Here is a 24,371-nt window from a genome sequence, read left to right as displayed (position 1 = left end):
GTAAATAATGAAATTTATTTAGTGTGCACTTTTAACAATTATAAGGATGAGTATATTGCCTTCCCATAATAATATATGTTAAACTTCCCATTAAAACATTTTTTAATTATTTTGTTGTAATTAAATATATAATTATTCTGACAATTTATTCTTTATAAAATAAAGAGGTTTAGTTTTCTGTAAAATATGTGATGGCATGTTATATATATAGAATACCTATTTTATAAGTACATTGAGAAGAAATTATACTTTAATAATGCATTATAAATATATGTACAATCATGTAGATATATAATTAATATATATATATATATATACATATATATATAGACAATATTTTTTAATTCAATTGTATATGCACAATATCTTTTTACAACTATGTATCTGTTCTTTTGCTATGCGAGTTTGTTAAAAGACATTAGAAGATTTAATAGCACTATTTTATCGAAATATGTTTTTTTTTTTTTTTTTTTTTTTTTTTAATAAAATTGCGATCGAAAAACGTAAAATCTAATTTTGAAATTCGCGCCACTAATTAAATCATTAACTATAGGCAAGTAAAAAAAAACCTAGATTATTGGTATAGAGTTTTTACAATCGAGAGTTGGCTATCCTGTTTTTGTGGCTAACTTCCCATCGCTGATTGTGAAACTTTATGCTCATCGAAATAACCTTTTCCTTTTCTTAGTTGCATTAGCCTCATTTGGGATCGGTAAGATAGCTCTTCTTAATCCGTTGTTATTTACCAGCATCGCAATATATATTGAATATTTTCTTGCATATTACATTTTTTCAATCTATTTCGATTATGTTAATTAATGTAATTTCAGCATTTCTGATTTAGATTTTATTTAAATTATAGGTTAAAATGGGGCGCCGACCAGCGAGGTGGTATGTATAATGAAACTTTTTAACTTTTCTTATTTTTAGCAGTTGTATATGCAAGTTTTGTAACGTTTCGTTCATACTTTGGAAATTTTTACATTCTTGTAAAAAGATGCAAGCAAAAATGTTACTCTCCATATGTATATGCAATTTGTGTATATAGAATAGAGATTTCTCTGATTAAAATTTGCAATTACATTATATTGCGCAATATTGTGTAAATAATATTGCGTAATATTGTCATAATAAGTATAATATAACTTATTTAACAAAATGTTAAAATTTTTACTAATATAGTATAACAATTTTGTTCCAGTTATCGGTATTGTAAAAACAAACCGTATCCGAAATCCAGATTCTGTCGAGGTGTGCCAGATCCAAAGATCCGTATTTTTGATCTTGGCAAGAAAAAAGCATCTGTAGAAGATTTTCCGTTATGTGTGCACCTGGTGTCAGATGAATATGAACAGCTCAGTTCCGAGGCTTTGGAAGCCGGACGTATCTGTGCTAATAAGTACATGGTAAAGAATGCTGGCAAAGATCAGTTCCATATTCGTATGAGACTCCATCCTTTCCATGTTATTCGCATTAATAAAATGTTATCGTGTGCTGGAGCTGATAGGTATGTAACTGACATCAACTAAGAACTTTCTTTTTTTTTAATGTATCATTTTTTTAAATTATTATTGATCTAAATTTCACTTTATAGTTTGGTACTATTATTGATAAATTGCTATAATCTGATAATGTTCTTTGTGTAGGCTTCAGACTGGAATGAGAGGAGCCTTTGGTAAGCCTCAGGGTACTGTAGCAAGAGTACATATTGGTCAACCGATTATGAGTGTACGATCCTCTGATCGTCATAAGGCGGCTGTAATTGAAGCTCTGCGACGCGCTAAATTCAAGTTTCCCGGACGCCAGAAAATTTATGTATCGAAGAAATGGGGTTTTACAAAATATGATCGTGCCGAATATGAAGAGCTGAAAGCGGCAGGCTATCTTGCTCCAGATGGTTGCAATGTCAAATATCTACCCGAACATGGACCACTTGAGGAATGGAAGAAGTTCAGGAAGGTACTTGCTGCTGCTTAAATAGGCACAGAACATTTTGAAATTGAATAAAATAATTGGAAAAAGCAAGTCAAATATTTATTTACTAAACCTAAGAATTATCTGAGGATTCCAAAATTATCTATTCTTATAAAAATTTATAAAAGCTTAGTGCAACTTCCTACTGTAGTTCAGTTTCTTTTTATTAAACTAGTAATTGTTTTTAGGTACAAATAACAGATTGAAAAAATAGTATTATAAACAGAAACTAATGATTGTATAAAGGTAAAAAAAAAAAAATTTATTTTAAAGTTATTTGAAGTATGGATTTAGCTTTAACGTTTTGATACATGTTTATTATTACATTTATAAAAGTTGTTTTTTCAAAATCTGCTATTCTGTCTCATATGCTATATACTTACTATTTTAAATTAGATTTATAAAATAGAAATCTGCAAATTAAATTGAAGCATTTTCTCATCTAATATCAATTTGCATAATGTAAATTAATTTATTAATTACATCTTATCTAAAAAAACAAAAAGATTCTGTACTGCTTTTTTTTACAAATACAGTCTGCAATTTCAAAGTATACATATGTAAGTATGTATATGTATATATATATTGCTTTAAAATCTAACAAAAAGCATAAAATTCGTAAGAAATACAATATGTCGCATCCTATTTTCTTATAATATATAGTTTAATATACAAAATAATAAAAGTTTTATATAGATTAATCACAATTATAATAGATTACAAAGTCAAAGCTCCTTATTCGCAGGAGATGGATTTTGCAAATATAGAATTTCTTTTAAAAATCAGGTTTTTTCTGCATTAAAATTCAATTTTCATAAAGAATTCCCAAACATAAAAGAATAAAATTGAAATTTTGATCATGAATAAAAAAAATAGTTACGGTTTTCGCGACTACTGAAAATATTGTGAATAGTGAACCCGCAAATAAGGAGCTTTGACTATACATTAAAAAAATTGTGCAAAAAACTCGATATGATTATCATAAATAGTTTAAAGCTTTTGAATAAATAACCGATTTGCATTTTTTACACGAAAGATAAAATGTTGTATAGACAATATTTAACAAGAATGAATATTATATCCAAAAATATAATCTTCTGCCAATTTCTAATGCGAGTGACAAGTAATGTCCGCGTCATTTTCATTTTCTGTGTTTTGAATTTCGTCATCAATATCAATGTCGCATATTCGATGGGAATGTATATCTAAAGCTTCGGTACTTGTAGCTGCATCTAACAATGGTGACAATTTCTCTGCTTCGCTGTCTTCATCTTGTCCTTGTCCCTTTAAATACATATAAATATATAAAACAATTTTAATATTATATTTTTGAGTGCTAAAACCATATGCATCGTTGATATGCTGATTAATGACATTTCCTTTTTTTTATTTGTAGATTATAATTTTAAAAAGTTAATTTTTGAAGTAGATTTATATAAACCAAAATTTGATATAATTATTCGTAAAAAGTCGGCACCATTGAAAAGGCAATAATAACATTTAGTAGATTTAATATATCTTTTCTTAAGAGTAAAAAAAATTATCATACCTCATATAAAGAAGCAACTGGCTGTTTCTCATTAACCAATCTCAATGTGTCGCGTGCTCTTAAACCAGATTTGTCGCGTGAATGTATTGATTTGATTCGCATAGCTGGAGATCTATTGTGCAGTTCTTTTTGAGAACCCGAGTGTTCATCTCTGGCTAATAATACTGACATCCGGAATTCGGGAGTCGGACAAGTAGTACCGCTGGATCTGCCTGACATGTCTTCTTTAGCGGATATGTGTTTCGAGACTGGAGTACGTTCAGCCGAGCTGTAAACAAACATATTTTCTTCAAGTGTCTTGTTTATTCTTTGTTTGAGAATAAAGATATAATTAAGATACCTACCGATTTAAAGTTTCCGCGGCTTGAATAGCACTCGCGGTATCTGTATCAGGTGTATCCGGGGATTCTGGCGCGATAATAGCAGTCCGTGGGATATAAGGTCCATTTAAAGCTTCTATCAGAGACACTGCTTCATAGCCTGATGGAATATTCTCACAGCTTCCCTAGAATAATAATTTCAACATATGTTAAACACTCTTTAATGCCAATAACAAATAAGAAAAAAAATACACGAATTAAATTAACGCCGTCGTCCATCATCAAAAAGTATAGTCGAAGTAAAAAAAAAAAAAAAAAAGATTAATTATCTGAATATTCTCACCTCTGGCAATGGCGGATTTGATATAATTGTACCAATTGCTTTTTGAAGAGCTTTAATTTGTAAGAGAGCTCTGAATGGCGCGCGACATATCGGACAATTGTTCGCTTGATATCTCAAGGAATCGGCGCAAGAATTGCATAAACACAAATGTCTGCATGGTAAAATTAGCGTGTCGCGTACATCACTCATACAAATAACGCATTCGGCTCCATTGTCTTCGGTGTCCTCATCACTACCTTGTTGCTGTATAAAAAAAATATAAAAACAAATAAGGGAATATTTGATGACTTTTTATAAATTTTATATGAAACTTAAGGCCGATCAAATTTTTCGGAACTTTATTTGAAACTAAATTTAAAAAAAACTAATATTACAAATAATAAACTAAATATTATGAATATTAAAAATAAGATTCATCTTTTCAAATATTATTATATATGTACATATGCTCATACCTTTGAATTCTCAGTATTTTTATTTTCAATTCCATAAATCTCTTGTAGTAAATAACAAAGGCCATCCACATAGATTTTTTGTTTGAGTGCTTTTAACACATATGTGCCATCAGAATGTTTTTCAACAACTGCTATAGTTGTGTGAGATTGTTTCGGATCGTCTGATCCTTCTTCAGCTACACAATGTATAGCTATCGGAATAATCTATTAAATTTAAAAAATATATGTTATTATACCAGACTTATTTTAAGATTAAAAGGAACATATATATATATATATATATATGTTCCTTTTAATATATAGTTATAGTTATAAATACTTCTCTATCTGCATTATACATCAAATCTTCTTCAGTATATAATGTTGGATCGAATATGTGTGATGTTTGTGAAAATAATTGATTTGCTCCTTTTTTATAATGATAAGTTTCCGAATTCATAGATGGATCTCGTGGTATGTATCTAAATGTAATAAAATATTATTGTGAAAATATATTCTAATGATTTTCAGAGCAACACCTCTTTTACATATAATATACATACGCAACTCCCTTTGTTGAAATCTCCTCTGTACAAAAATAATATATCGTTATCGCGCATCTAACGTCGCAGTCAAATACAAATTCGATATTGAAACGATTAGGTTTCTTGTCAATGTCAATATCTCCATAATGCTTGACATTGTGATACTGCGAAGACGTTGATGTTTGATCCATATTACGAACCAGTCTCAAAGATTCCTTCCTTATGTTTACTAAACTTTTTAATGTCTTTGTAGGATCGCCTGCTTGTGGTGGAGGATATGGAAACTACAACAAGAATGAGATAAAATTAATAATAAAACAAAAAAATAATAATATAAAACAAAAAAATAATAATATAACTCTACATAAATATATGCATGTGTATCCATACTTAAATAAATCATATACGAGTTTTACTAATATATAAAAAATAATTTTATATTGTAGTTTTCATACAGGAGTTGGCCGACTCCCTAAGAAATTTAAGTCTGCATTCTCTCCAAAAAGATACGCTTCAGGCTGAGGTGTGTCAAATCGTTCGCCACCCATAATGAAATGACTCCCAAAATAGGAACCTGAATCAGAAACAGAAATAATTCTAATAGAATTAACAAACTAACAGCTCTGAAAGTCATAAACTTTATATTGTCTACGAGATCCATAAAAATAATAATAATAATAATATTAATAAAATCAAAGTAAAATTTCCCAAAATTATAAATTCAATACCAGATCGTGGAGGATATTTATACGCATGATTCGAGGTGATATCAACTTCTTCGACACCAGCGTTTTGTCTACTTGTCAACGATCCCATTTTACAAATGTTTATTAACAATCACAAATTACAAATCTGCAGAAATATTTGTTCAGCAACGATTAAAAACGTGTAAATCTACGATTCAAGAGAATAACTGTCACAAACCGTGCCACGAATTGTCATATTTATTTAGCGATTCTCTATCCTCTATCCTGCTTTAACCCTTTAACCTAGCTTCTTCCGACGCATGCGCAGTAACAATAGCTACATTTAATACATAACCCCTTCAGTTCGAACAGCTGTTCGTGATTGGTGTATGCTCTTACAGCTACCAAAAATCCAAAATCTACGCCAATAAATAACCAACACTCAATAAACTCACTCGTACGCTGTCAATCGTGATTAGTTCATTCTCTTAGATCCAATGAATTAACCATGATTATTGCAAGAGGCAATCAAATGTCAGATGTCAGATGCAATCGGACGTAATGGAGACAGTAGAGCTGCCAGAGGACGTTTCCCTGAGGACCACGCAATTTACTGTTGACGATTTAGACATAGAGATACTGCCACTCATTTATGAGATTATTCGCAGGTATGTAATTTTAAGGAGAGAATAATTATTGTATCTCGATCCTCACATATTCGGACAAGTAATGCGAGCAAACAGTGCCTAACCTCAAATTGACTAGAATTAAAATCTCTCTTTCTGATGTTGTTAAAAGATTTTTAAAAATTTCTTTTATTAATTCAAAAATCTCGAACATATATTTTAATGTGCTTGTTATTTCTTTGATTCGATTCGTGCATTAATGTGTACTATTTGTTGTAATGCACAAACAAATGTGTGCATATATAATTAGTTAAAAAAATTAAGCACAGATGACTGTACAAATGCTATAATTAAATTATTGCTTCAAGAAGAAAGGGGCAAATATATTTATATCTTATTTTATAGTGGCTTGTTATTTATTCCACTTGTTACTCATCTCATATACAGAAGTCTGTATCATTCATACATGTCCAAGAAAATATGAAATAACAATAAAAGTATATAAAAAATGAATAAAAATTGTTTACAAAGTATTTATAAAATGTTTGATTAAATTTGAGCAACATATTTTATTAATTATATTGGTGAGAAGATATATATAAATCTACAAATGCTTTTTATATTAATAATCTTGTTAACAATTCTTACATATAAGAATAAAATACATGTATGAATTTTTAATCAAATATATTTGGATACACAATTTACATTATTTGTACATTGACATAAGATGATGCTATTTTGTTACAATTTCTAGTGTTGAAAAAGATCCGCATGACACTACGCAAAAGGCAAAAGAGTCTCAAGATACCAGCCACAAAATCCTAGAATTGCAGAAAAAATTAGACTCTGCAAGATCGCAAGTAAGAGTTAAATCTCATGCATATCTATATCTTACATAATTAGAATTCTTTGTATAACATTGTTATTATACTTTACAGATTAAAAGATTACCTGGAATAGAATATAGTAAGGAAGAACAGTTACAAAAACTCGAGACTTTACGTAAACAACTGAGACTGAAACGTGAACTTTTGTTAAAATATCGTAATACTTGTACATTTGAAATACCAAAAATATAAATGTGCACATTTGTTTGCAAACATATAGCAAAACAATTTCATATCATTCAAAAATGCGTTTCTTAAGAGCTTTGTTTCATTACTTCTTAAATAATGAACATTTGATTAATAAATTGGCAGAATCCAAACCAATTAGACAAAGTGCACAATTTGTAGTGTATGTACTAATCAGGACAGGTATGATTAATGGAACCCGCCGTTCTATTTCTAGTCCACGAGACTTTGTTAAACAGTTACAAGATATTGCACAGCAATTAAAGCAACAACTAGAAGAAACGAAGAATGAGTTTAAGAAAAATCCACCTAAATAGTCTGCATAGATTATACATAAAACCTTATATATGTGGTTGCTATTCTAGATTTTGTATATAGCGAGAATTATAAATTCATTATTGAAGAGAAGAATAAGACATGTAACAATGTAAAATTCTCTGTATAATAAAACAAAATTTTCGTTTATTTATTTTTATTGAATTTTGAATCACAATATATTTTAGCAATGTGTAAAGTTTATGACAAACAGTACTCAATTATTTGTAGAAATTATGTTTGAAAGTACAGAAGAAATGTTTCTTTTTTCTGCATCTGAAGCATATAAATGATTTATTAAAGAATAAATGTGTCTAATACACAATGAGAAATTTTCTTTTTAGCATTTGGAATATAATATTATGTGTTTCTCTGTTTAATTCTTTTGCAAGATGTATCTTAAGAATGAACAATATAGATGACATATATATATATATATACATGAATTTTTATACAATGTAGATAAATATAGATATATAAGTATATATACTGTCATAATGAAACACAACATCAATATGTTAATTGTATCTTTAAACTTTGAAGGCATTGAAAAAGGGGTTGCATTCACATTCTTATACAAATGTATATATCCATATACATACTGCATAAATTTATATCATAGTAATGAAAGACACAGTGTATGTATTTCCTGATACTGGTTTTATCTGCACATGTGCCTTTTACAAAAATAATATGATATATAAATACCGATTTTATATATTACTTTTATGTTGTTGAAAGAACATTGTTGAAAATACGATTAATAGTCGAGATGCGCGTATAATTAATTATTTGTACTCTAATAAATTTATTACATGTACTGTCAAATAAATTTCTAGAATATATTTTTTTTTTTAGAGAAAAAAAATTTAAATAAATAATTTTGTCATTAATCATCCTTTAAGAAACTTGTACATAGTAGAAAGAGCATACTAATAATATATTATTCTTTTTGTACATTGATAGCTCTTATACTTTTGCAGGAGGGTTTTGCTCTGTTAAAGGCTGAATACTGTTGACAGCATTGTGAGATCTTCCTCCTCTTCGACCTCTACTTTTTTTATTCTGATTCAAACCAGATTTTTGCGGCACATTTTCTTGTTTGGCCGTTTGTTCCTCTATAATTGAGTCAGTTTCGGTTACTTCCAGCGCCTAATACAGACAAAGTACATGTGCAACTTACTTTCATCTCTTACATTGAAATCAGTTATTTACATTATAAAGACGAAAAATCAAATATGTTGAGAGAAATAACTATTTTATCATATGACATAAGTTATACCTGTATATTTGTGTTTTGTCGAGTTTGCGAAGCTTTGTTTGGCTTATTAATTCTCGATGTTTGCGTAGTGATATTGTTCGAGTGTGGTATAAGTTTCACTACATTTCCTACTGCTTTAGTACGACCTTCTCTAAATACCATTCTCTGTCCAGGTTTTATATACTCAGGATGTTTGATAAATCTAAAATGCACTAGGGCTTTGTCGCCCGTTCTTAAACAATCCTGGGACATGGACAATATAGAAGCAGTTTGCCTTATGCTGCCGCAATGGACTGCAATATAATTTATAATATTTTTCCAAAGTATATTAGCATGTATGACGAAGATGCATGATAATAATTATGTAAAAAGATAAATTACCCATTGCCTGATAGCGTGAACTGATGGTTGTAGGATGATGTAACACCAAAATTTCGCCTTCGAATTCCCAACAGGCCTGTGGATTGAGCGCAGGTGCGACCATTACCATGCCTTTGCGAATGTGCGATCGTTTGATCTTCTTCAGGGCAAAACTAGCTGTTTGTCCGCCCCTAACTTCGCGGACCGGCATCCTCTTTCTGTGGATGCTTTTGACAGCTATAGGCGTGAATCGACCTAGTGGATCAGGCCCTAATAGCAAAGTATCATTTAATCTTATAATACCTTTCAAAGTTGTACCAGACACTACAGTCCCGACTCCCTGAAATTTTTGATTTATAAGATTCATGTAGTAAAAAAAAAATGTAATTTGTTTGCAAATATAATACATACTGGTACAGAGTACGTATCGTCGATTTGAAACTCAGCAGGTTCATCATCGTGACTAGTAATCCTTGCAGTCAACAAGTTGAGAAACATCTTGAGAAGATTTAAATTTTCGCCAGACACGTTAGATACTTGAAAAATTGGACATAATCTGCAAGTATTACAGTATTGTTGCAGTCTTATATTATTTTTCTTTATGTAAAATTTGCATCTATATGAAATATGCGACGAATTTACCGTTCTGAGACAAAATTCGTGGCGCTAACTACTACATCGTCAGGTGTCTTAACCGTAACCGGGACTTTTCTACAGCCAGGAGATTTTAGAATCCTTATCAGTAGTTTCAAATTTTCCTGCAAGACATTCGGTGGGCACATGTCAATTTTTGTCACGACGACGAATACCGGTACAGATAGCGCTAATGCAAGGCCCAAATGTTCCTTCGTCATTCCCACAATGCCGGCGTTCGCTCCGATCATTAACATACCTGAAATAATATTTGTATAAGATTACAATTCTTAAAATTCTTAAAATAAGATTACAATGTATTCATTGAGTTTTTTTAACGACAAACGACGCTGGTGTCATGGTAAGGAAGATATTTTTATCAATATATTTATTCTGCAATTGTAGTAACAATAATATGTTTTTACCAAAATCTGGAGCGTGTCCCGTCATTCCGAAAACAGTTGTCTTCAAATATCTCTCATGACCGGCGAGATCGATAAACGTTATTACCTTAGAGGATTTCTCGCATATTTTCACCCAATCCAGCGATCCATGTTCTGGTTTATTAACTACATTACCTACGAATATATAACGACACGATAGTAAAAGAATGAAAAATAATGTAATAAATATTTAGCATACAACAAAGAGTCAATGCTCACCAACGCTATCGAATCCAAGTATGTCATTTCCAACTGAGCTGGTCCGGCCAGTTTCAGCCTCATGCTTGTGACGGAATAACTTTTGACGTGCCAGGCCTCGTCCATTATCAAGTTCGCCGTGAGTCAATACTCCCAATAATGTTGATTTACCAGCATCCACATTACCAACAACAGCAACTCTATAAACAATAATTGAACAATTCCCCTTACATTAAAAATTACAAGATTTATTGTCGAGATGACAATAATTTAGAGAATGATGTAGTTGAATGAAAACCTGATCTCTAAGAAATCTTGTCGGTCCAGACGTCTTCTCACTAGATATTGTCCCGTAAGTCCGTGATCTGCTTTAATCTGGCGTAAAAGTACACAATCTGCTTCCAATGTCGCAGCAAGGGACTGCAAAGTAGCAACCGACGCTTCGTACTCGTCCTCCTTCAATCCACCTTCGGTTCCATCTAAGTGCATTATATAATTCTTTAAGAATTAGTCAAAGATTTTCAATTAATTTAATAATGCAACAAATGATATAATCACACATCTTTATATTTCTAAAACATTTTAAAAAATCAATCACCTTCAGCAATCCCAATTTCAAAAATTGTCTCGCTCCCTCCATCCTGAATCCTTTCTCTCAACCTTCTTAGCAGTAGTTCGTACTGATCTTCGGATGGACTGACCAAGACATTCTAAAAAAGAAAATTTAGAAAAAAATATATATATATATATATGCATTATTATAAAATACAATTTATAAAAAAAATATAAATTTAATGTAAAACATACCTTTCCCCTGACGCTAGAGTAATCTACAATCGAGACAGATTCATGCTCTTTCTCTGGTAGACGAGCAATGGTCTGTGATATAATTGGTCCAGTACCCGACATAATATTCAGTAATGGTACAAATACAATCGCATAAACACAATCTGCTTCTTTATGTTTTATTTCTCACAGCAGTTTATTCAATTATTCATCTATCAGTTTACTTATCTCCCTTGTGCGCAAATATCCATTACAAACATCTTCCAATATTTAAATCCAAATCTTCTTCTATAGATTATTAGTGTTTGTGCATACATTACTGTACTACTGAAAATTTTGCACTCTTGCAACATCTAATGTACTCAAATGTTTGATCTTATCAATGCCATCTTTATAATCTGCAACAATATGGGATGTAAATAATATTTGAGCTTGAACTACAAGTGACATAGATAAGTTGTTACATTAATTTACATGCATAATTAAACTATTGCCTCATTTAATGTAACACTGATTGAGATTGCACCATTTTAATGAACATTAAATTTCTTTAAGAAAGAAACAAAGGAAAGTGAGAAAAATAACTATCTCAAAGACATAAAAATAGACATGTCAGTACGTAAACGTACACATATTCCTACTCGCTTTCGGTTTTGCATATCGTAGCATAAACGTCAACTGTGATTTTGCCAAGTGTGTGAGAGAGAAAGAGAGAGAGAGAGAGAATATTGTGCAATTCATATCTGATCAAGTGTCAACGCATATTGTCGTCTTTTGAGCAAGTACGCGTTATAGGATCTGAAATAAAATACGGTCCAAATTCAAAGAAATATAAATATCTGACAGATATTTATTTCTTCCTCACGTACTCGCTCGACAACGGCAAGTTTTTTTTTCCGTAATGATAAATTGGATAAATTTGAGATAAGATCTCGTTATAGAACGATCACGATACGGTTACGTACTGCTATCTCTAATACGTTTATCTGAAATCTGAAGGAATTTACCTGTTGAAAGAAGAGACGTCGAAAAGAAATCCGTCGTCCTTACCTGTCACGATTTCGCATGAAACTAACAGTTTGACAGCAGTGCGCGCACTGAAAATCTGTCAATGGTTAATCCATTGTACGTAATACGTATACATGTACACGAAATGTTGTGTAAGGTGAACCCACTTGTCACTTGTCAGCCAGCGCGTATACATATACACATACACATACCAACCTAACGGGTGATCGTAATTTACGTAAGCGAACCAATCGCAGAGTGAAAGGCACACGACGGTCCTATCATATCGGATCGGTTATTTCGTCGCGCTACGTCGGAATTTCCGCGTTCTTTTTGTTTCTTTTGATGTTTAAAAACCACGTGGTTTTTATCTTTTCGCAACGAGATCATACATCTTGCGAAATATCTCTGTGGATCGCGAGATTTCTCTCGTTTTAATATTTCTATATATTTATTATAATGTATAAAGAATAATTGTCTCTCACTTTTTGACAAATAAATTAAATCCTTCGCAACAAATGTTTAAATAAAATCTTATAAAAATTGTCAAAGATGTATCTTTTATTAATCGTCGATTAAAACGCAATTAAAATATTTGCAATTAATTATTTTATTCTTTAAATTTGAATCGAATATTCAGAGACGATCGCACCTAATTTCAAATGATAAGAAATTCATTGGGTGTAAGGTCTATATATTTAAGATCCGTGACATAAAATGCAGTGACATTAAAGAATAGAGCGAGGACCAATCGAGTTCTTTTTAGAAAATACTAAAAACAAAACGGGAAAAGCGATTGGTCGCTGCCAGCGAACTATACCTAACTGGAATGAGCGCAGCTATTCTTGGGTCACGTGACCTGTCTAGGAAGAGAGAGAGAGAGCAACATCAAGGTATAGTTTTCTTTTTCCAACATATACAATTTATGTAAAGTTAGATTCCATGTGTATGCATCGTGTGAACGCGAATATAAATAATCTCAACAATAATAAATAATTATGGTGTTTTAAATACATATGGTATTTTTCTTAAAATTATGAATATATATATATAAAAGATGAAATCATATAATTGTTTATATTTGTGAAGACAAATTAATACTAATAACGTAATATATTATTAAATATTTTACAGATTTCCTTTACGAGATAACAAGAGACTCGTAAGATAGATGTCTATCAAACATTTAGAAAATCTAAATACAATTGTAAAACATATGGTTATTATATTTTGAATAAAATATGTCTTTTTATACTTATAAATTATTTTCTTCATATTCTATCACATAATTATGATATTGATTAGTTATTATACATTATTTTATTGTCATTTTAGTTCATTAAGGTTTATTGGGTTAAGCGTACTTTATTTCCACCGTGTATAAGATGAGAAAAAAGGACAGAAAGCCCCGATTCATGTTATCTTTGTCTGGCAGCCTGGTGCGCGCATTCTAGTTAGGCTATAGTTCAATGGATTTGACACGTATCTAGTATCTAGATTTCCGTGACTATTCGTTGAATATATCCCGAATTTTCATCTCGCATCTTTATTCGTCGCGCATCCTTTGGATAACGCGTTATTTTTATAGTTTAAAAAAAAAAAAGACTGACTTCTAAACAACTCCGGGGGTAACATACGCGAGGATACGATGTTCCTTAGCGAGGTCGGCAGTCCAACTCGCCGCGACACTGAACGGCGGCGGCGCGAACCGGATGAAAGGGAGAAGCGGGATTCCGTAGCGCGGAGGAGCTGATCGGAGTAGCGGACGGCGCGCGTGTGACTTTCCTCGTCGAAGAGATGTCGTCGCGACGCGCGACGGCATTGACGGACTGAGTAGAGGAAAGAAAAAAAGGAAAAGCTCTGTGTGTGTGTGTGCGAACCCACCGCCAGCATGTCCGAGTCCGGGCCGATGGTCAGTCGCGCGCAGACCACACACGGCGACGATGCACGGAACGCGGGTCACGCGTCACAGGTGATCTGCGCGGTCTGCGACAGGACTGACAAGCTGCTCAGGTGTTCGCGCTGCAAGACCGTTTTCTATTGCACGAAGGAGCACCAGAGGCGCGACTGGAAACGTCACAGGGAGTTCTGCGCGACTCATCCAGCGTGCGACCCCACCGAGGACGAGAGGTTGCTTTCAGGGGCCACCAAGACGGGAAGGAATCGCGAGATCTCCCTGTCCAAGCAACATCATCAACATCATCATCACCATCATCATCATCATCATCATCATCATCATCCTGTTGGCAAATGCCGCGCCGTAACACCGAACACTCTGGTTTCTAACCTAAGCAAGATCCCCGTCTCGGATGCGTCGAACGTTACCTCGGAGTCGTGTCGGAACGCGAAGCATCTCGCAGGTGAGATTGTGTGTGTGAGTGTGTATGTCTTTTTTTTTTTTTTTTTTTTTGTTCTCTTCTTTCAGCTGAAACCTACGTTATCAGCTTTCACACGCTTTTGCGCAGTAATAAACAATAAATCTCGCTGCCGATAAATTTGCGATATAAATAGCGAGCCCTACGACGTTTTATTTTATTGTTGGATACTTGAATGTCGCACACAGTCGCTGATATAGATCCTCTCGAGTGACGTTTCAATTATCATAGCTTGGAATTATCCGTCGACTTGATAAAATTGACAGAAAGTTTGTATATATATATATATATATATATATATATATATATATATATATATATATATTTATCTGATTATAGATTCCATCACACAAGGGGAGAACGGATCGAGTCATCAACAAGAGCGGAAGGAGAATCAAAATCTTAAGAAGAAATCAAACGGTGGGAGGACGAGAAACGCGCGTAATAACAAAGCTGATGGTTGGACGTCGCCTATAACGTTCGAGGGAAGTTCGGAGGACATTATACTGGGTGCACGAGCCGAACTCCTGAATCCCGCTTTAGAGAGTTCGAGAATTTTTGATAGCTTAAGCAACACAGACCTCGGCCTGTCCGCTCAGCGTCATAACGGCATGAAAAACTTTCCGGAGGTGCGGTTAGGTCAGGAGGAGGATCTTTTGCCCCCTTTTCTACATAGGAATAGAAATAATCTCGAAGAGTTTATAGACAAAATTTGTCAATATGTGATAAGAGACATGGACAAGTATGGTGTGTGCGTGGTGGACAAGTTTCTAGGCAAGGAGAAGGGTCTTGCAGTGCTAAACGAGGTTTTATATATGTACAGTGCTGGATTATTTAAGGATGGACAGTTGGTTTCTAATAAAGGTAGCGCAAATGACTTAAAGACAATACGTGGTGATCAGATAATATGGTTGGACGGGAAGGAACATCAATGTCAGAATATTGGCATGCTGATATCGCGGGTCGATGCAATTATCATGAGAGCCAATAAAATGCACAATAACGGAAAGATAGGAAACTATACAATCAATGGGAGAACAAAAGTAAGTACACGCCACATCTGTGATGTGATATATATATATATATATATATATATATATATATATATACATACATAATCTTTTTAAAAAGAAATTCTAATTTTTTTATCTTGAACAGCATTAATGTAAAACAGCAGCGTACATAATATCTACGTGATTTAAATTTTAATTAAGTCAAAGCGTAAAGAGGCATCTTTCTCTTTCACGCGTTTGTAATCAATTGTAACTTACAAACCGGAAAAAATATATATATATATATATATATATATATATATATATATATATTAACAGCGCGACAAGCACCACGGAAGATATGCGATTTTTTGGAGCGTGGGAACGTCGCGATAATACGCTGAGGTGAATGCGATAGACAAGGTCAGGATTTCAAAAATGTTATGATCTGCGACAGAGGAGTATTATGCCGAAAGGAGGAAGAGAGTGGGAACGAGAGCGCGAAGTGCAGTCAGTCACGTACGCCGCGCGACTCCCACCTTCTTTCTCTACTCTCACATTGACGATCGACGCACGAATCACGTTCGTTTTACATTACGATTCGCCTCCTGCCTGAATGCCATCGGTGTTCCTCAACGAAATTTTGCCAGCAAATATTTATTGATTTCTGATTAGATTCTCTGCTTTATATCCCGACATACAAAAGAGTCGTAATAACTTTTTATAACGTTAACATTTAAATGTAAAAAAATTTAGAGATTTAAAAATGAAGTTAAAAATATCTGCATATAATATCAATAGTTTTCTTATTAGTTTTATATATATATATATATATATTCTAATAAAAAAATTACAATGGTTTTTAAACTTCCTTGTTTAAAACTGCTAATTTTTTTTTAAATATCTTTAAAATTTTTTCTGAAAAAAGGTTACTTTCTTATTTCAAAATATTATTATTGCTATAAAAGATAATCAAGACATGATAATAAAAAGTTAAAAAGTTTTAAAAAGTTGATTAAAAAGTTTTTTAACAAAAATGTAGAGATTTGATACAGAGAAGGAAAAATAAAAATTATCCAAAGAAGGAAATTTAATAATATAATGCAAAAATTTAATTCAATTAATATAGTGACAATTTAATTTAATTGATACAGAGAAAATTTAATTGAATTAATACAGAGAACGAAGGAAAAATAATTGTCGCTAAAAGAGGAATTATTAATAATTATGTAATATAAAATTTAATCTCTTGATACAGTTGATTTTTTTTTCATAACATTATGTCCTTTCTATTTTTTTTTTTCAACAGTTGAATGTGAAACATGTATCGGTTCATTGAGAATTCTATAAATATTAATTTTTTTTTAATCAACAGATGTAGGATATTTCTTGTATTGTTCGCGATTGTATTGCAGTTCGTTAAACTCGTGTACTGTTTAATAATTATTCAATGTGACTATATCATTGTCCTTAAGTATGATTTATCAGTGCTATTTTTAGTTAGATATCCGATTACTTTCTAACATACATACACACAATGAGACAAAGACACATGTATTGCGCATTCAATTTACTAAATATTTTATTTTGCACAACGTTGTTTTTACAGTTGTACTATAATGTATGTGCGCGTGTGCTAATATTTAGCGATACACATACTTGAGATATGTTAATCCGTTTGTAAATGTATGCGTATTTTCGGATAAAAGATGAACGAAGTCTTTCTTTGAATCTTTATTCGAATAACAACTCATGAAAAGAAACTAACGTATGTTAATACATTTTTTACTGAATCAATTAGAATGCTATTGATCTAACACATGAAATTTTCAAGAAAGATTCGAAGAAATACATTTAAATATTAATTTTTAATTAATTTTGAATTGTTATACGAGAGTATGATGAAATTTAAAAGTCTCAAAAGACATGTTGCTAAAGAAAACATGTCTTCGAAAATTGAGACATCTATCTAATCTTATAAATGCAATATTTCTTGACATATAAACCGTTGGTATAAAGCATATATATTGCATATTATAATATATTTAGGATGGTCCCCTTCTCTTTGAACAGCCATTTCTTTCGACTCGAACTTTATTAAAGAGTATGTAATTTAAAAAAAAATGCTCAAAGGAAAACACTTATATTTTCTCTCTACATTACTGAAAAAACTAAGAAAATTAACGTAAGAATTATTATCGGCTAAAGCAATAAAAATATTTCATTATCAGAAAACATGATTCGCACGTAAAATACATTGTCTTCCATCAATTGTACATCAATGATATATCATTTGATAATCGGGAAAAGATAAAAAGAATTACGAAATACACATATATTCTCTTTGTTAATCATTGCATTTATCTGCATTTAAAAAATGTGATAAATAATATATATGTATTAGATGTGTTGTAACTAGTCTCTCTCTCTCTCTCTCTCTCTCTCTCTCTCTCTCTCTCTCTCTCTCTCTCTCTCTCTCTCTCTCTCTCTCTCTCTCTCTCTCTCTCTCTCTCACACACACACACACATTATTGAATTAATAATTTTTAAAAGTGCATGCCGTTTAAGGTGCATATATGGATAATTAATTTTTAATTATATTTTTATTTTTGCAAACAAATATCCTGACATTATTTTTCCATGAATTTATCCGACGTAAAACAACTCTTACTCATCCTTTCATATTTAAATATGACACATGACAATCCACGTCAGTCGTTCATTAATATGCTTCCGCCTTTTTTTTCCTTTTTTTAACAGTCTTGATTTATTTAAAACACATTTTCACGCTATCTAGTATTCATATATTTTGTTGAATTTAAAAAGATGTTAAAATATTTGTTATTTCTTGTAAAACTTGCAATATACATATTAGTGACATAATAAGACATAAATGATTGTATATGTAATAAAATAAATATTTATATATTTTAAATTTAGTTGAAAAAGGAAGATAACATATTTTCTTAGTTTATTGAATCATAAAATATGTCACTATTTTTATATTATGTAAAATTTGATATTTTAATATAATCGAGTATATTAAAATTCACCTTACTAGAGAGATTTAGAGCTAATCACAATATAATTTATGTGAAAAGATTACGATTACGATTCGTTTTTTCAAATATATTTTTCTTGTGTTCCAGGCAATGGTGGCTTGTTATCCCGGTCACGGTTCACATTATGTGAAACATGTGGATAATCCTAACCGAGATGGGCGTTGCATCACGGCCATTTATTATCTTAATCGAGATTGGGACATCAAGGTACAAATTCATACATGCATATTACTAAATCTGTAATTATATCTATTACCTTGCGTACGAGGAAAGTACATTTACTCATATATGAGAAACTTCCGCGTTTTTACAAATATTGTAATCTTTTAAGCAGTTATATACTAGGTCTATAGGGATTTGTAATAACGCATACTGATCTATAATCTCTTTATAATCCATTAAATTATTAAATAACTAAGTCATCTCATCATTTAAATAATTAAATGGCAAAATTGACTTTTCTTGCAAGATGTTATATAGTCCATTATCTTGATTCTTAATCTTAATAAGATCTTGAAAATGGAGCGCAATTTTTGAAGTAAAAAAATAGTATAAAACTATTTTATTTCACGCAGGAAAATGGCGGACTTTTGAGGATATTCCCCGAAGGATGGCGTGATCAAGTAGCGGATATCGAACCTCTTTTCGACAGGATATTATTTTTTTGGTCCGACAGGCGGAACCCGCACGAAGTGCAACCAGCGTTCAAAACGAGATACGCTATCACACTTTGGTATTTCGATGCCGAAGAAAGGAATCAGGCTTGCCGGAGGTATCAAAGAGAAAGTGCGTAAACGATCGCATTGACCATTTATTTTTTTATCCTTTCTCCGATACACTAGTCATTTTTGTATAAAATATCAATACTGATTACAATGAAATTATCTTTATCAAGGTATATCTTGTAACATTAAATAAAAATTAGAGCTTTTACTTCATTTTTATTATGCATACTGTTCATGTGTATGAGCTAAAATTATTATTTTAAGCGTAGTAATTCTTCGCATTTCCATATCTTATGAACTACTATAAGTGAACTGTATAATATATGTGCGATATCGCTCAAAGTTAAAGATAACACTATAAGTTTCAGTACATTTATTTATTTATCATTAAAGTCGAATACTAAAAGTACATTCATTTATTATAAAAATCGAATACTAAAATGTGAAAAAGATAGCATTAAAGTTTCGTAAAAGGAAATTTAATTTTAAATAAATTGCAGGATATTTAAGTGAAAGAAACAGTGTAAAAGAAACTTGAGTTCTTAATGTAATTAAATGGTTTAAATAAATTTATAACGTATTTTTTCTAATTAGTTTTTAACTTAATTTTATGTATACATATTTGTACTATTATTATACGTAAACATTTTATTTGCGACTACAAAAATTGTAATTACAATTCCACTTACAAATATATATGGTAATGTAGATCACAAATTTATTTTTTAGGAGAACTACATATGAAGAATAATAGTTCGTGAGACATAGAGTGCGAACAACTTATTACGCCGTCCAATCATTAAAATTACTATTTAAAATTAAAATTTTATATAAAATATTATGTATTTTATTAACATATTATAATAATTTTTGCAGGAGGAATTGAATAGCATACGAGAAAAATTATATCGGACAATGCGTGTTTACGAGGAAGTGCAATAGAAGCGTGAGTTTTTTTTTTTTTTTTTTTTTTTTTTTTTTTTTTTACAGACGGCACTGCAATATATGTGATGAATTAATGTGTGTAGTTGTTGCAATTTATACCTATATATGTATAATTATTTCGATTTCGGAGATTCTACTTCACACTTTGCAACCAATATTCAAAATGTCTAATCTGCTTCCTTTTGAGAAGAAAAAATTATATACTTGTATTGATCATTAATTTCCGTTATGTAAAATATACTAATGATCCTTAAAGCATGCTGCATTTGGAATATTTTAAGTAAAAAAATATGTAAAATATAATGTACAAAAAAATTTCTTTCAGGGATTCATTATTACAAATATTATATATACATATATATATTTTACACCCTCTGATCGTATTTCAAGTAAATTTATGTCCCCAATAATGTTTGTATGCGCCATTTCTTAGCAATATTAATGCAACTATTGGTTGCTAAAGAAATTATATTGCTCATACACACAAAAATGTAATGTTAGTATTGTCATGTTGTAATGTTACTATTAACGACTTTTTACGCTTACGTAGTGATCATATTTGGTTTATTATGGCCAGTAAATGACTTATGCTTCCAGTGCGACGAATTGAAATAAATTGGGATTCAGTCTGTACCTGTATAATGTTATGTACATTGCAAAATAGTAGAGAAACACTGTGTTTAATACTATATGTAACTATTTATATGAATCAATAGGAAAGGGTAAGCGAGTGTGTACCATTTCTGTCCTATTCGGAAAGTCTGATGTAAGATTCTATTTCATCTTAATATAGGAAATACAAGAGAAGCATATAGACAATTAGAAAGAGGTATTATATTCAAGATTAAATTCATGTTTATATAAATATTCCATTTCTTAAAAAACTATCATATAGTCACTTCTCAATATTTTCTGCTGTACTGTTGGACATAAGAGAGTAATTGTAAGAAAAACTATTCCTCTCTCTCTCTGTCATTTTTATCTCCCCAGCAGTCTTCTCGTGTGATTAAATTATTTTTATTTCTTGAATTTGTTAATTTAATTTGTTTTGTGTTTACAGTAGTACCATAAAAGTTATGATTTAAGTGATTTATTTCGCGTTTTTAAAGTATTGTAAAAATAAACAAGATTTTGTGTTAAAAGTAAAATAAATATATAAAATTATGGAAGACTAGTATATCAACTGATCTAGCACAGTAGCGCTAAGGATTGTCAGATTGTCAAATTTTTTCAAACAATACTATTCAAGAAATATCAGTGTCGTTTGGAAGCTGGCAATCTTGGATCTGATTGATGGCAGGCACATAAGCTTGAAATGAGAAATTGTTTTTTGAAAACATTCCTGGATTTATCACGTAACAGTCTGAATAATTGGTTGTGTATGTTCCAAAATTGTCAGCGATCACTATGAGATCTGGTGTTGGAAATACTTGTAGAGCATGATCGTATCTCCAATAAATCGGAACAACTTGTAGAGGCACAGGAGTTAAATGCGACTGGCTGATGATAGCTTTGGCGAACTAGACAAAAAAATTTTTTAACATTGATGTGAAACATTATCACATTTTTGACAGTGGTTCATAAAACATAATCGCACACTTACATGTTTAAAGAAATGCTCCTCTTTCGGAAAACGAAGCGCGTTCCTGCACATCTTTGTCAACATATCCTCCCTCAATACCACAATCTCTTTTGTACAGTATTGTATTCTACACGGATTTGTGGTGAAAATAGCGTTCGGTACTACTTTTGTGACTTCCTCGATGATACACTTGGGTAAAGGAGGTTTCGGTAAAATCTTGGGCGAGCCTAGATCGTGTGGACCAGGTACAAAAACAAATTTGGAGGATTCCTTTACATTTGTATACTGCGTTATTATATCGGCTAAATTTTTAAAACCCGTTATCAAAGCTTGCGTGCTAGTTATATTTGTGGGGAAACTTAGAAAATGACCGCATAACACAAAAGCTATGGGGGGATAATCCATGTAGCCTTCCAGCACTGTTTTAAATTTTTGTAACACATTTGGCATGTCTAGCCATAGTTCTGCTATGAATACTATCATTCCATCTGGATCGGTTTCTTCATGAACTTGTAATTTTTCTGACATTTTCAAAGACAAATTATGTGGTCCACCAAATGTATTAGTATCACCAAAATCTGATCGCATACTCTCCGACGATTCTATTGGCGGAAAGTTGATATTCTCCACATGCAATACATCATCTTTATAAACACCATTAACTATAACTATACAGCCTTCCATAATAAAATTATCCTGAAAATCGTAAACCAAGATAAGGAAGATAACTAATTTTTAACTGCTGTTACTGTCACATTCTAAAGATGTTTTATTCTATTATAAAATAGATATTCATATTTTACTAGAACAATTTTATTAGTAAGAAGAATCAGTCACACATCAATGCTATGAGAACAAGAAAATATTTTATATATTGATCTAAAAATTAATTTTTCCAAGCTTTTTTAAAAGTTTTTAAATTTTCTCATCTAAAATATTTCTATTTTTTTATTAAAAATTTCTTTTTAAAAAAATTGGCCTTATTATAATAAGGCTTATTGTAAATAATAATATATATTGTAAAGGATATTGTACTGCTTAAGTCGATTTTAACGGTTCCAGTTGTATCTTCCAAAGAGTATTGATCCTCCATTAATTGTGTTATCAGACCCATTACACATACATTTCCTGTTTTCAGTTCACTCAACAAATATTCAATAGGTATTATATTTGTCTTATCTGTCTGCTGTTTCTCAAACTTAGTAGAGAGAAATTGCTTATGCCTCAAAGTTTTGTACCACATCATTTCAAAACGATGTTTAAAAATCAGTGATTTGTATTGTGTTTCAGGATATAAATTTTCATTGTCGATAACAAACTTTTTCTTGCCAATGTCAAACTTTATTTTTGGTATATCATATGCACTTATAACATTGAATACTGTTTCAGTATTTTTCAATTTATTTGGTTGTACACATTCCTCTATGGCAAGTCTTATATGTTCAGCATTAACATGTGGATCATTCAAATTTTGGGCTAGAACCAGTTCTATAATGCGATTCAGCCAAGATTCACGTTCATCTTCTGGTATTTTTAACAGTTGTTTTGCCAGAGATACTCTAAGTTCTCTGAAAAAAAAATACGTAAGCAATTATATTAAATACATTTAATTAGATATAAAAGTAAATAATTTAAAATTATACTCAGTATACAAATAAATAAAAAAATTATATAAATATGTACAAAATTATGAATGATGAAAAAAATATTAATTTTTTAATTGTTTGTTTAGAAATTTTTTCGTGTTATACGTAATGACATTTTACTCTTAAAAAAATAAAGAGTACTTGCCTAGACAATACCAGACCGTATAAAGAAAAGTTTGTTTGAATCATCTGTACACATTTATTATCAGCCATCGTCCTTACACAAAAATACAAATTTAATTACTAAACTAATTATGAATAAAGAAGCATATCGAACTATCAAACAAAAATTAATTAATTATTTGGCCGGAAAAGAAAATCATTTTACATTATGTTTCTCACTGCACTTTCATAGCAAAGGTTAAGGAAACTTTTTACTCATCTCCCGTCATTTTTCCCGCCTTTCGCGAATCTACAGAAGTTTGTTCTAAAATCTACTCATTGGAGTAGATGGGATCGATCGACCAATCAGGATAAAGGGAACAAA

The 24,371-nt window shown here is 31.2% G+C and overlaps 6 protein-coding genes across 10 annotated transcripts; 3 read left to right on the top strand and 3 right to left on the bottom strand.

The window, feature by feature from the left end:
- Window positions 1–622: 622 nt before the first annotated feature.
- On the top strand, window positions 623–2,025 carry Rpl10 (ribosomal protein L10). The gene is made up of 4 exons (XM_072897408.1): window positions 623–712; window positions 863–891; window positions 1,202–1,507; window positions 1,647–2,025. Exons 2-4 carry the CDS (start codon window positions 869–871, stop codon window positions 1,975–1,977), a joined length of 660 nt encoding a protein of 219 aa, XP_072753509.1. The 5' UTR covers window positions 623–712; window positions 863–868; the 3' UTR covers window positions 1,978–2,025.
- A 467-nt stretch (window positions 2,026–2,492) lies between these two features.
- On the bottom strand, window positions 2,493–6,154 carry Mrgn1 (Mahogunin ring finger 1). Of its 2 annotated transcripts, XM_072897406.1 has the most exons (9): window positions 5,894–6,154; window positions 5,621–5,739; window positions 5,184–5,449; window positions 4,961–5,102; window positions 4,642–4,845; window positions 4,187–4,429; window positions 3,868–4,028; window positions 3,524–3,791; window positions 2,493–3,258 (listed from the first exon to the last, which is right to left on the bottom strand). In XM_072897406.1, exons 1-9 carry the CDS (start codon window positions 5,979–5,981, stop codon window positions 3,082–3,084), a joined length of 1,668 nt encoding a protein of 555 aa, XP_072753507.1. In that variant the 5' UTR covers window positions 5,982–6,154; the 3' UTR covers window positions 2,493–3,081. The 2 variants fall into 2 exon arrangements, with proteins under 2 accessions (XP_072753507.1, XP_072753508.1); XM_072897407.1 differs by lacking the exons at window positions 5,621–5,739; window positions 5,894–6,154 and adding an exon at window positions 5,556–5,573 and having other exon boundaries at window positions 2,494–3,258.
- Window positions 6,155–6,362: 208 nt separating this feature from the next.
- On the top strand, window positions 6,363–7,653 carry Med9 (mediator complex subunit 9). Its single transcript, XM_072897410.1, has 3 exons — window positions 6,363–6,519; window positions 7,235–7,340; window positions 7,419–7,653. Exons 1-3 carry the CDS (start codon window positions 6,398–6,400, stop codon window positions 7,557–7,559), a joined length of 369 nt encoding a protein of 122 aa, XP_072753511.1. The 5' UTR covers window positions 6,363–6,397; the 3' UTR covers window positions 7,560–7,653.
- A 683-nt stretch (window positions 7,654–8,336) lies between these two features.
- Window positions 8,337–12,732, bottom strand: Gtpbp1 (GTP-binding protein 1). 2 transcript variants are annotated; one of them, XM_072897405.1, is made up of 11 exons: window positions 12,600–12,732; window positions 11,571–11,947; window positions 11,362–11,473; window positions 11,062–11,242; window positions 10,785–10,963; window positions 10,548–10,700; window positions 10,132–10,381; window positions 9,901–10,045; window positions 9,511–9,829; window positions 9,151–9,422; window positions 8,337–9,020 (listed from the first exon to the last, which is right to left on the bottom strand). In XM_072897405.1, the coding sequence occupies exons 2-11, from the start codon at window positions 11,670–11,672 to the stop codon at window positions 8,838–8,840; spliced, it is 1,896 nt and encodes a 631-aa protein (XP_072753506.1). In that variant the 5' UTR covers window positions 11,673–11,947; window positions 12,600–12,732; the 3' UTR covers window positions 8,337–8,837. The 2 variants fall into 2 exon arrangements, with proteins under 2 accessions (XP_072753506.1, XP_072753505.1); XM_072897404.1 differs by having other exon boundaries at window positions 12,557–12,723.
- Window positions 12,733–14,070: 1,338 nt separating this feature from the next.
- Window positions 14,071–21,371, top strand: Hph (HIF prolyl hydroxylase). Of its 3 annotated transcripts, none has more exons than XM_072897757.1 (5): window positions 14,071–14,917; window positions 15,272–15,975; window positions 19,074–19,193; window positions 19,562–19,758; window positions 20,588–21,371. In XM_072897757.1, exons 1-5 carry the CDS (start codon window positions 14,449–14,451, stop codon window positions 20,595–20,597), a joined length of 1,500 nt encoding a protein of 499 aa, XP_072753858.1. In that variant the 5' UTR covers window positions 14,071–14,448; the 3' UTR covers window positions 20,598–21,371. The 3 variants fall into 3 exon arrangements, with proteins under 3 accessions (XP_072753858.1, XP_072753856.1, XP_072753857.1); XM_072897755.1 differs by lacking the exon at window positions 20,588–21,371 and adding an exon at window positions 20,441–20,581 and having other exon boundaries at window positions 19,562–19,772; XM_072897756.1 differs by having other exon boundaries at window positions 14,072–14,917; window positions 19,562–19,772.
- A 100-nt stretch (window positions 21,372–21,471) lies between these two features.
- On the bottom strand, window positions 21,472–24,283 carry Dnapol-epsilon58 (DNA polymerase epsilon subunit 2). The gene is made up of 4 exons (XM_072897754.1): window positions 24,030–24,283; window positions 23,269–23,806; window positions 22,260–22,943; window positions 21,472–22,176 (listed from the first exon to the last, which is right to left on the bottom strand). The coding sequence occupies exons 1-4, from the start codon at window positions 24,095–24,097 to the stop codon at window positions 21,901–21,903; spliced, it is 1,566 nt and encodes a 521-aa protein (XP_072753855.1). The 5' UTR covers window positions 24,098–24,283; the 3' UTR covers window positions 21,472–21,900.
- Between the last annotated feature and the right edge of the window lie 88 nt (window positions 24,284–24,371).

The sequence above is a fragment of the Anoplolepis gracilipes genome, chromosome 8 (assembly GCF_047496725.1).
Source record: "Anoplolepis gracilipes chromosome 8, ASM4749672v1, whole genome shotgun sequence".
Taxonomy (NCBI): Eukaryota; Metazoa; Arthropoda; class Insecta; order Hymenoptera; family Formicidae; genus Anoplolepis; species Anoplolepis gracilipes.
This window is presented reverse-complemented; position numbering and strand designations above follow the sequence as displayed.

What these genes read in the sequence shown, in the direction of transcription:
- Hph (XM_072897755.1), top strand. Translation starts at nt 14,449, where the DNA reads ATGTCCGAGTCCGGGCCGATGGTCAGTCGCGCGCAGACCACACACGGC. An exon ending in CAATCAATGGGAGAACAAAA is followed by an intron (nt 15,976 to 19,073) that starts GTAAGTACACGC and finishes CTTGTGTTCCAG; the next exon opens with GCAATGGTGGCTTGTTATCC. An exon ending in CCGGAGGTATCAAAGAGAAA is followed by an intron (nt 19,773 to 20,440) that starts GTGCGTAAACGA and finishes TTTATTTTTTAG; the next exon opens with GAGAACTACATATGAAGAAT.
- Dnapol-epsilon58 (XM_072897754.1), bottom strand. Translation starts at nt 24,097, where the DNA reads ATGGCTGATAATAAATGTGTACAGATGATTCAAACAAACTTTTCTTTA. An exon ending in TACGGTCTGGTATTGTCTAG is followed by an intron (nt 23,807 to 24,029) that starts GCAAGTACTCTT and finishes TTTTTTTTTCAG; the next exon opens with AGAACTTAGAGTATCTCTGG. An exon ending in AAATCGACTTAAGCAGTACA is followed by an intron (nt 22,944 to 23,268) that starts ATATCCTTTACA and finishes ATCTTGGTTTAC; the next exon opens with GATTTTCAGGATAATTTTAT.
- Mrgn1 (XM_072897406.1), bottom strand. Translation starts at nt 5,981, where the DNA reads ATGGGATCGTTGACAAGTAGACAAAACGCTGGTGTCGAAGAAGTTGAT. An exon ending in TAGGGAGTCGGCCAACTCCT is followed by an intron (nt 5,450 to 5,620) that starts GTATGAAAACTA and finishes TTCTTGTTGTAG; the next exon opens with TTTCCATATCCTCCACCACA. An exon ending in CAAATCCGCCATTGCCAGAG is followed by an intron (nt 4,029 to 4,186) that starts GTGAGAATATTC and finishes TTATTATTCTAG; the next exon opens with GGAAGCTGTGAGAATATTCC.
- Gtpbp1 (XM_072897405.1), bottom strand. Translation starts at nt 11,672, where the DNA reads ATGTCGGGTACTGGACCAATTATATCACAGACCATTGCTCGTCTACCA. An exon ending in ACTTGGATTCGATAGCGTTG is followed by an intron (nt 10,701 to 10,784) that starts GTGAGCATTGAC and finishes ATATATTCGTAG; the next exon opens with GTAATGTAGTTAATAAACCA. An exon ending in GACAAAACACAAATATACAG is followed by an intron (nt 9,021 to 9,150) that starts GTATAACTTATG and finishes TGTCTGTATTAG; the next exon opens with GCGCTGGAAGTAACCGAAAC.
- Rpl10 (XM_072897408.1), top strand. Translation starts at nt 869, where the DNA reads ATGGGGCGCCGACCAGCGAGGTG. An exon ending in GGGCGCCGACCAGCGAGGTG is followed by an intron (nt 892 to 1,201) that starts GTATGTATAATG and finishes ATTTTGTTCCAG; the next exon opens with TTATCGGTATTGTAAAAACA. An exon ending in TCGTGTGCTGGAGCTGATAG is followed by an intron (nt 1,508 to 1,646) that starts GTATGTAACTGA and finishes TTCTTTGTGTAG; the next exon opens with GCTTCAGACTGGAATGAGAG.
- Med9 (XM_072897410.1), top strand. Translation starts at nt 6,398, where the DNA reads ATGCAATCGGACGTAATGGAGACAGTAGAGCTGCCAGAGGACGTTTCC. An exon ending in ATTTATGAGATTATTCGCAG is followed by an intron (nt 6,520 to 7,234) that starts GTATGTAATTTT and finishes TACAATTTCTAG; the next exon opens with TGTTGAAAAAGATCCGCATG. An exon ending in TAGACTCTGCAAGATCGCAA is followed by an intron (nt 7,341 to 7,418) that starts GTAAGAGTTAAA and finishes TATACTTTACAG; the next exon opens with ATTAAAAGATTACCTGGAAT.